Source organism: Danio aesculapii, chromosome 14 (genome assembly GCF_903798145.1).
Source record: "Danio aesculapii chromosome 14, fDanAes4.1, whole genome shotgun sequence".
Lineage (NCBI taxonomy): Eukaryota > Metazoa > Chordata > Actinopteri > Cypriniformes > Danionidae > Danio > Danio aesculapii.
The window spans coordinates 23,820,860-23,831,923 of NC_079448.1; the positions used below are offsets into that span (position 1 = coordinate 23,820,860).

Here is an 11,064-nt window from a genome sequence, read left to right on the forward strand (position 1 = left end):
AAAACTTATATTGCATTTAGCCTGAACTACAACAACAATGTACAGTATTTGTAGACGTGCTTTTGTTTAATGCATATTTTCTTTTTCCCCTGAAGAAAATTAGTTGACACCCATTAATTTGAAATTAAACTATTTGAATTATGAACTGAAGTCAAGTTTGAACTTGAAAGGAGGCAATATTTTACACCATGAGAGAAAGTTAGATTATTTCAATACAACCATATAATGTATTGTATTTTACTTTGTATACACATTAGTATAAATCTGCAGTTATCCGCCTAAATACCTTAATTACTGACGCAGCGATTCATAGAAGGACATCAAAATGTTCTCAACATACTTTAAGGCATAGTTTCTCAGCTATTCAGCGGCTGGCCAGAGGGAGTGACTAAAATACTAAATGTTTCACCCTGACACACTTGTCTTACCTGTCCATCTGGGTGTTAGATACGCCTCTTTTTCCTTTTTTTAACCATTCTTTACACACTCCTTCCTTCTGCACTTCTTCACAAATCAAGAAAATGTTTTGAGAGAACACAAGAGGAATGGAAATTGATGGCAACTCAATAATGTATGGAAATAAACACTTGAATGGACTAACTTAGTGGCACAAATGAAGGATCTGTGGAGTTATAACTAAGATGCATGTAAGTTGAGCCTCTAAAGTCATTCTGCTTGTTTGTGTTCTTCTATCCAGTATTTGTGAGCTGTCTGTACTCATATGTGCGCATGTGGTTTCACAGAGCCCAATGGCGGAGCTGAACTCTGTCTCAGACACTCATGCCTTACTGGAATCTATGCTTCAGAAATTACGATTGAACAATCAACAGACCAACAGTGGCTCAGTCACTGATATGCAAACATGCAGTGCTTCTGAATCAGCAGAGGATTCATCTAAAACAAAAGTTTACCATTTTGGAACTTCCCTCAGCAGTAAAGAGCAAGATGGTCGCAGCTCAGTTTGGAATAACTGGGAGAACTCTTGGACTCAACAGTCTCCTAATTTGGGGAGTGCATTGACTCCTGCTGCTAAACAGCCTGCCAAAAGGATCACTAAACACTCAGGATCATCTGCTAAACCTAAACGTCCACCATTAATATGGGGGGAAAACAAGCGTTTTATCTCAGAGAGATCTAATGATGTCACTTCCAGTGTTGGAAATAAACAGCTTTCACTGGGAGGGGAGATCAGGTCAAATGTGCCACCTGTATACCAAAGAGAAACCTTCAGAAATCCTCCTGACCTTCTCGCTCCAACACTAACACCATCATCTTTGGTGCTGGACAAAACCGAGGTTAGGGGTCAGTGGAGTTGGGCTGCCGAGAGTGAGAAAAATATAGGTGGAGGATTTATTGAGCAACCAGAAAAAACAACAAAGACAAGTAGGAAGAAGTGGGGGGAGCCTAAAAGGTGGGCTCAGAGTGTGAAGGAGAGATGGAGAGAGAGACGCAGAGGCACACAGAGCAGACAAAGAGATGATGGACAGACCCAGATGCAGAATGAAGCACAGGTCAGTATTAATTTGAGGATGTTGCATTTGAATCTAAATTTGGTCTCAGGTTTGCAAAGCAATAAAATCATTGCAATTATAAGCCAGACACAGAAAAGCAGCAGATCACAGCATGCTAATTTTAAAGGTGTTCACCCCGAAATGAAAAGCATTTATTACCATATATAACCATTTAATCCAGTAGCGCTGTCATCTCACAGCAAGGTCGCTGGTTCGAGCCCCAGCTGGGCCAGTTGGCATTTTTGTGTGGAGTTTGCATGTTCTCCCTGTGTTCATAAGGGTTTCCTCCGGATGCTCCGGTTTCCCCCCACAGTCCAAAGACATGCGCTATAAGTGAATTGGGTAAGCAAAATTGTCCATAGAGTATGTGTGTATGTCCTGGTTCTCCAGGTTGGGGGTTGAGCGTTGCACTAACCACCCACATTGTAAAAATTAGATGTTAAGAAACACTAACATGGTGCGGCTAAATATCAACTTCAATATAAACGGCCTTGGAAGTAAGTATAAATAAAATTTAATCATTTATTGGTTCTCATGTGCTATTAAAACTTTAAGTGTTTCTTTCACCCATTGAACAGAAAGTAGCTATTTTGAAAAAGGCTGGCTCATAGGACCCATCAACTTCTATAGTAGGAAAGAAATTACTAAAAAATGAAGTCAATAGGGTGGCACGGTGGCTCAGTGGTTAGTACTGTCGTCTCACAACAAGAAGATCGCTGGTTCCAGTCCTGAATGGGCCAGGAGACATTTCTATGTAGAGTCCCCATGGTTTCCAAAGACATGCCATAGTGAATGAGTGCATGAATGTGAGAGAGTATGGGTGTTTCCCAGTACTGGGTTGCGGCTGGAAGGGCATCTGCTACATAAAACATATGCCAGAATAGTTGGCGGTTCATTCCCTCATAAATAAGGGACTAAGCCGAAGTTAGAAGTAGTGAAAGAATGAAATGAATAAAGTCAATGGGTGCCAACTGCCAGCATTGCGCTTAAAACATTTGAAATGCATACATGATACATTTAAATATAACTACCTAACAACACCATAGCAACTTCATAACAATGTGATAAAAAAGGCATACGAAACACAAGATGAGGCTCTGTGACTTGTTGCCTAATTACCCTATGAGACAGCGATGCTGGAGGCAGTGTTTGTGTACAAAGGCACCTCAAAAAACAGATTTCAGAGAGACTTCTGAGAGAGCATCATGATTTAATCATGTACAACTAAATAGAGTTTAACAAAGCGAATATCGGCTTAATACAATACTAACTTCTCATCAAACATTGGTCAAAAATGTATATTTACAAACAAAATGATACCTGAGCGACGGTCCAATGCTTCTCTGGCTCAACTTTCAGAAACACATCTAAGCTGCCTTTGAAAAATCGATGAGAAGAAATTACCTCCAGAAAAAGGAAGTGAAGCTGAATTTGGATTTTGATGTGCCTTGGTGTTTTACTGCCTTGGTAAAGCTTGGTAAAGCTTTCGGACACAGCCAGAATGTCTTTAAAAATCACCAAGCAACATCAATATAGCAACTGAATAAGTATATCAAGAACAGTGTAAATGAATATCTAAGCAACAATTTAGCAACATACAGTTTTAGCAACTTCATAACACAAATAATTCTATAGCAGCCATGTAACAACATCCCCCCATTCAAATTCTGTATCTGTGAATGTCTTTATGGATGATCACCAATCAAAAACTACCATATTTTCTAAGCAATTCCCTTTTATTCTTTTATTATATATTATATTACTTTTATAGAATAATTACTCTTCACTACCGACACCTATTGATGTGAACAACACACCTGCAGCGCTTGCCAAGACTGCAGAAATCCCCCAAGTCATGATCAGCACTGCACCAGATGAAGACGAAGGCCCCAGTTCACCAAGCTACTTAAGGTAACCACACCAGAAATATTCATATAAGACATAGTTGTCATTCCATGGCCGAGATCCACAAAACACTTTCTCTTTCATGTCAATCTCCTGTCTCATCGACAAGGAATGTGTGGCCCCCAAAGGGTTACAACTGTAAAAATAAAAAAAATATGACAAATATTCAGAGTAAGGGTGCAACTATTGTGGTTGAGTTGGTTTTGTTTGGCTTTATCTCTAACATTATTTCCATTCTTTCTGTCAGTGACAGTTTATTGGCATTCGACACTACTTCTAACTTAATGGAGGAGATCTTCAGTGGCACAGAGTGGGCTCAGTTTCTCTCAGTTAACCACAGCACATCAGACCAATCAAATGAGCCACCAAAAAGTATTAACCAATCACACGAAGAAGACTGGACCAGTAAATGGACTCACAAAGATACAACAGAATCTCATTTAGTTATAACTCAACCATCATTCCTGAACTCAACCTCCAATAAATCCGTTTACAACCAAGCCAACACATCTCAGATAAGTGATCTCAATACAAATCCAATACAATCTTCTGACATATTTACAAACCAGTCACAAAACTTCAAGCAACAAAACGAACAATCACAATTGTACGATTTTAATCTGAATGAATTGAAGACGACTGAGAATAGTCATCCACAACCAATGTCTACTGAAGTGTCCGACCCGAGCCAAACAGGAACAGAGGGCTTCATTCCTTTTTTGGACCTTTCATGCTTAAAGGTAAAAGTAAAAACAATAGTGTTTGATTGTTAGCATCAGTGTTGGGCAAGTTACTTCAAACATACAGTGCCTTACAAAAGTCTTGTCGTCGATCGCAGTTGTAAGAGCAGCAAATAATAACTTGACTTCTAGTTGATCATTTGGAAAAGTGGCAGAAGGTAGATTTTGTTCTTTTAAACTGCATCCCAATCATCACAAATACTGCAGAAGATCTATTGGAACCCGCATTGACCCAAGGTTCTCACAGAAATCAGTCAAGTTTGATGAAGGAAAAATCATGGTTTTGGAATACATTCAGTATGGGGGCGTACGAGAGATCTGCAGAGTGGATGGCAACATCAACAGTCTGAGGTATCAAGACATTTGTGCTGCCCATTACAATACAAACCACAGGAGAGGGCAAATTCTTTAGCAGGATAGCGCTCCTTCTCATACTTCAGCCTCCACATCAAAGTTCCTGAAAGCAAAAAAGGTCAAAATGCTTCAGGATTGGCCAGCCCAGTCACCAGACATGAACATTATTGAGCATGTCTGGGGTTAGATGAAGGAGGAGGCATTGAAGATGAATCCAAAGAACCTTGATGAACTCTGGGAGTCCTGCAAGAACGCTTTCTTTGCCATTTCACATGACTTATTTGAGTCATTGCAGAGATGTATGGATGCAGTCCTCCAAGCTCATGGGAGTCATACACAATATTAATTCTTTTTCCACTGCACCATGACTTTATATTCTATACTGGACATTATTTCTGTTAAGTGACAAGACTTTTGTCTAAGCAAAGTCAGACCTTACTGTCCTAATTAAATAATTAAAAATCAAGGCATGATCATATTTTTATTTTGGTAAAATAAGCGTAATCTAGATGGATTTGCCGTTTATATAAGCCACTTCTGATACCAAATGATCAACTAGAAGTCAAGTTATTATTTGTTGTTCCTAAAACCTGGATAGGCAACAAGACTTTTTTTCAAGTAGTGTAATTTGTTACATCATTGAAATTGTATTTAAATTGCTTTCTAATTACTTTGTCTGACTTGAATTACTTGACTTAATACTACTTAAAATTCGTACAAATATCAAAGAATACAGAAAACAAATTGAAGATTTCAGATGCAAAAACCTTTAAGTGACACCTGAAATTATATTTTTCAAAGAGAAAAAAAAATCTATTTTTTTCAGACTCCTGTGTGAAGGTACAGTAATTTCACTTTTATGGTTATTTTCATTGTATTTAATGTAAAATAACTGTAAATAAACACAGGAGATGCTCATTTTAGAAGAAAAGATGGCACTTAGAGGTTTTTTTCATGTGAACTCTTCAATAAAACTCATTAAATTTGACATCCCTTTATATATTTTTTAAATAATTAACACTTAAGAAATGTTAAAAATATGTATCAAAAACCGTTTCAAAGTAGGCTTAAAATGAAAACTATCTTAATTACTCTGTTACTATTTACACTCAATGTAAAATACATGTGGAATATTTGTTCATTGTTCCTTTTCGTTTCTCTCAGCCAAGAGACAGATCATCAATAACTTCCCAGGGATCTTTGAGCCGGAAAAGAGAACACTGGACCAAACGGAGAGATCTGTTTGAACACACGACAGAGGACATGGAACACGAGGAAGAGCAGAGCAGCTCTTTTATGAACTCACAATCTTCAAACTCGTCTTCCCTCAACTCAGTCCCAGACTCCATCACTGAAAACCCGGAAACTGCAGTCAAAAAGGTAGGATACTCTATGGGTTTTCTCTTGACTGATATGTCAACTAACTTTGTTTCTTCTCAGATTAATGACTGCACCTTTGTTTTGGGTGTGAACATGACGTTTGTCACTACAGACGCACATGTGTTGTTGTGTCAAGATGGTTGTAGTTTTAGTGCCATTATTGTATTGATTGTTGGGTGAGGCTGTTTTTACTTTGTCATGTGACCAAGACTTCAACAATGCCAGTCACTTTAAAAAATTCCTTCGTTGACAGATAATGTGACATCAGGAACTGCTATGAATAACATCCTCAGTGCTTTCAGGAAGCACATAGTACAGTTGAAGGCAATTTTTTTTTGTCTTTCTGTGAAAAATGGTATTCTTTTCCAAATATTTCTCAAGTGCTGTTGAACAGAGCTATGGCATTTTATAGTATTTCCTATAATATTTTTTCCTCTAATACTAATATTCTAATATAATTCGAATATTCTTTTAGTTTGGTGGAATAAACACAATTACTTTTTTAGTTTTTAAAATAAGATTTAATGTCAATATTATTAGCCCTCTTGAGCTATTTTTTTCAATGGCTACAGAACAAACAACTGTTGTCCAATGATTTGCCAAATTAACCTAATGAACTTACTTAAGCATTTAAATTGCACTTTAAGCTGGATACTAGCATCTTGTAAATTAGTATGTACTGTCAAGATGAAGACAAAATAAATAATTAGAAATGAAAACTATTATATTTAAAAGTGTGTTGAAAAAACTTCTTTCTGTTAAACAGCTCTTATAAACTATTTTATTATGATTAAAATTTCACAGGAAGACAAATAATTCTGACTTCATCTGTACAAACTACCATTTGTGGTTAGATTTATTGTATTAATTTTATTAAGTTGTATTGAATTGATCAAAAGAGAAAGTAAAACACATACATATTCTGTCTTATTTAAATGTATTATTTAAATTTTTTAACACATTTCATTTCTTGCTGTGAGGCGAACGTGCTACCCAATGCGCCACCGTGCAGCCCGAGCTATATTCACTATATTCTAAATATTTAGGAATTTGAAAGCTTTAAATGACAACTACACCACAACATTTTGCACTACAATATACACAAGATATGTAATTCACTGAAAATGTATTAATGTTGGTGTAACCAGTGTAAGTCAGTACACCAAATCACTCTGGACTGTGAACTAAAGATCTGATTTAAAGGAATTCTTGCTGTTCTTTCATGAATGCAGGAAAAGCTGCTGGAAAAGAGTGTCTTAAGTAGTCTTATGGACCCCTTTTAAGATACATTTTAGTTTTTTTCTTACTTTGGTCACTTGTTTAAAAAACAGTGGCCAGATATCATTCTTCATACAAATTTGGAGTGACATCAGAATAATTAATGAGATGAAATCTTCATTTTTGATCAACTATTACTTATTGTAGTCAGCGGCAGTGGTGTAGTGGTTAGTGCGACAACACATGGCACTCCGGTGCTCACGGCAACCTGAGTTTGATTCTCACCTTGCTGTGGTCCTGTGCTAATCCTTCCTCTCTCTCTCTGCACCTTTCTGTCAATACTTTCCTGTCCATTAAAAGTGAAAACCCTGAAACATTATTTAAAAAATAAACAAACTATTACTTATTGTAAAAGGTTTAGTTAAAATTGTAAATTGTGTCACCATTTGTTTATATTCATCTCCTTCTGAACCATTAAGAGATTCAGAATGTCTTTAGAACACAAATGAAGATATTTTTAAATAAATCTGATTAATGACCATTAAAAGTCTTTTCACCCAGATCTGACACTTCAAATAGTTTATAAAACATATTCTAAGAACATAATCTATATGAATCAAACCATTTAATCCAAATCTTCTGAATAAAACAATCGATTTTTTTGACAAACAGATTAGATTTTTATTAACATATAAACATTGATCGCTAAACAACTACAGATTATTATATAACTTTTTTAGCATTGATAGTTCCATGATGAACCTTTCATTCAACAATATATTATTTATAATTTAATTTATATTTATATTTTGTAGTTTTTTAAAATATTATTTTACTCAAAAAAAAGTTTTTTGAAGAACTTTTTGCGGAACCAAGTTTAAGTTCGTTTATTTGTAAAGCGCATTTAAAAACAGCCACAAGACTGACCAAAGTGCTGTATATAAGACATAGTAAAATAAAGATTATAAAACATCAAAATAAGCCAAAAAAATGACTGAATAAATGTAAAAATGAAGCAGTAGAAAGGACGATTAAAATAATAATAAAAAACTCAGCTCAACACAGTGGTGCAGTAGGTAGTGCTGTCGCCTTACAGCAAGAAGGTCGCTGGTTCAAGCCTCGGCTGGGTCAGTTGGCATTTCTGTGTGGAGTTTGCATGTTCTCCCTGCATTCGCGTGGATTTCCCCCACAGTCCAAAGACATGCAGTACAGGTGAATTGGGAAGGCTAAATTGTCTGTAGTGTATGAGTGTGAGTGACTGTGTAAGGATGTTTCTCAGAGATGGGTTGTGGCTGGAAGGGCATCCGCTGCGTAAAACATGTGCTGGATAAGTTGGCGGTTCATTCCGCTGTAGCGACCCCGGGTTAATAAAGGGACTAAGCTGGAAAGAAAATGAATGAATGAATGTAAGCCCAGCTAAAAAGGTACGTGTGAGGAGTGATATAAAAATAGATAGTGATGAAGCCATTCTAATCTCAAAGGGGCAAAGTGTTCCATTACCAGTGGACTACGTTTCAGTCTGGACTGAGCAACTAAAAGAAGATTTTGATCACTTGATCTAAGAGATCTTACGGGGGTGTAAAATTGCAACAGCTCTGGGAGATAGGTTGAGGCTAGCTTATGAAGGGATTTATATACCAATAAAAGCACTTTAAAATCAATTCTGAATTGGATAGGCAGCCAGTGGAGGCCCTTAGAAGAGGGGTAATGTGGTCATGTTTCCGACTATTACAAATGAATCTAGCAGCTGCATTTTGGACCAAGGCAAGAAATTTGTGATTTTGAAATGCCACAGTAAAGTGAATTGCATTAGTCTAATCGTGATGTAATAAAAGCATGGACAGCCATCTTTAGTGTGGTGGGATTTAAGAAATGTTTAACTTTAGACAGCAAGTGAAGTTGATAAAAACTGCCCAGCAAGCATTTTTTATTTTTAAAAGATAGATGTCTAAACATAGTCATCTTGGCTAAAACAAGGCTAAATTTGGGCTGTCAGTGAAAATCTAACAGACATCTAAGAATTGGCAAAATCTAGACTAGTCATCAAATAAACAGAAATGAATGACTACACATTTAAAGTCTGTCTAATTTGTCTATTTGACGATTAGTCTAGTTTAGGGGTATTCTTTGATGTCTATTAGATTTTCATTGACTGCCCAAGTTTAACCTTATTTTACCCAGGCTGTCTATGTTTAGATGTCTATTAAACACAAAATTGTTTGCTGGGTGGAGGCAGTAAGCGAACTGATATGCTTGTCTAGGTTCAACGACTCATCAAGAATGCCAAATTATGGGTTTTATATTTCCTCTGTGTGAAAAAACATTCATTCATTCATTTTACTTCGGCTTAGTCCCTTTATTCATCAGGGATCACCACATCGAAATTAACTGCCTGTGTGAAAACTCCTTTTTGGAAAAATGATTTTTTTAAGAACCAATAAAGCTCTTTCCTTGCACTTCTGTTTATGTTCACTGATCAATGTTTATATGTGATTAAGAGCATAAAATAAATCAGTTAAACTTTTTGTGAGACTTTTAGTGGACTTTTTGATTTTCTTATGAGTTGTAATTATATTAGGGTGCGTAAACAGTGATTTTTGAGAACAACTATGTATGATTTAGTAAATAAATATCTCATTAAGCTGGTCATTTCTAATATATTGTAACCATATTGTATAATTTTAGAAATCGACTGTAATCATAGTAGTGTCCACAGTTACCAGACATCATGTCATTGATGCTCATGTCATTTTTCTCTCTCAGAGGAGGATGGAAGTTACTCGACGAGTTCGATTTGCTGAGGAGGTGATCGTCATAACCGCCAGATACTTGCCAGAATACAATGAAGATGAGGATGAGGATGATGACGATGATGACGACGACGAAGATGAGGATTATGATGATGATGACGATGAAGAGGAGGAGGAAGAGGAGGAAGAAGAAGAGGTTGAAAAGGAGGACAATAATGACTGTCTGGAGGAACGTTCTCCTCGGCCGTCTTTACCGAGGTGGATCGCATCTTTAAGAGGAAAAAGTGCAAAGTATAAATTTTGACTCACTCTGCATTTGAGTCCACTCTTGCACTTCTGCAGCTCATATCAACACAGACTGTTCAAACACACCTCACCGCAGGCCACACATAATACACAATTATCATATTCTGAAAAAACAAAACATTTAATGAGATTGTGATATGCCAATGACGCACTGATATGCCATAAATTAATTAGTTTATATAAAACATTTTAAAAGACAGCAGAGTTAATGTCACATATTCATGATTTCAAAATGACATACAATTTAAATTCCCAATGTTTTATACATAAATGAATACCCAGCTGATTTACATAAATAACTCACAATAAACACACAAATCAACCATGAATACTGGATGCACTTTTAACTTCTTAAAATAATATCTCTGCTCATTTTACACACTGAATGATTATGGTACTTAATGAAATATTTACTGTTTTTTGTTTACATTATGTGATTTACTGCTGCTTAATTGTTGTAAATGTAGATCAGTAAAATGTCTGTTAAAAGGCATCAGCAATATAGTTTTATTTTAAATTTTAAATATTTACTGTTTTATTTTTATGAGAAAAACAAAAAGACTTTTATCTAATTTTAACATGATTTACAGAAAACAACCACTAACAAGTAAGTCATTTTAACAATAAACCAACAAGTCTTGTTAGGCATATTTAGCACAAAAACATTGGATGAAATATTGAGAGACTTTATATTAAGATCACGGTTGTGTGGCTAATTTATTGTTAATTAATTTTTTTTCTTTTTTTACTTTCAGCCACTGTCCTGCAAACCACTAGATTTATCAGCAAGATATTTACAATCTTTTAAAATATAAATTTAGACGGCCAGTTAATGCCTAATTTATTTCAATAGGTTTATGTCAGTACAGTTGAAGTCAGAATTATCAGCCCCCCTTTAAA

At 35.9% G+C, this 11,064-nt stretch overlaps 1 protein-coding gene across 1 annotated transcript; it reads left to right on the top strand.

Moving 5' to 3' along the window:
* The first annotated feature begins 523 nt into the window (after positions 1-523).
* Positions 524-11,049, top strand: zgc:113229 (uncharacterized protein LOC550612 homolog). The gene is made up of 6 exons (XM_056472359.1): positions 524-647; positions 744-1,511; positions 3,283-3,422; positions 3,664-4,156; positions 5,675-5,890; positions 9,872-11,049. Exons 1-6 carry the CDS (start codon positions 642-644, stop codon positions 10,160-10,162), a joined length of 1,914 nt encoding a protein of 637 aa, XP_056328334.1. The 5' UTR covers positions 524-641; the 3' UTR covers positions 10,163-11,049.
* The last annotated feature ends 15 nt before the right edge of the window (positions 11,050-11,064 follow it).

Excerpts from the sequence above, each read along its gene's own strand:
- zgc:113229 (XM_056472359.1), top strand. Across the intron at positions 3,423-3,663 it reads AGTTCACCAAGCTACTTAAG|TGACAGTTTATTGGCATTCG; the intron begins GTAACCACACCA and ends TCTTTCTGTCAG. Across the intron at positions 5,891-9,871 it reads CGGAAACTGCAGTCAAAAAG|AGGAGGATGGAAGTTACTCG; the intron begins GTAGGATACTCT and ends TTTCTCTCTCAG.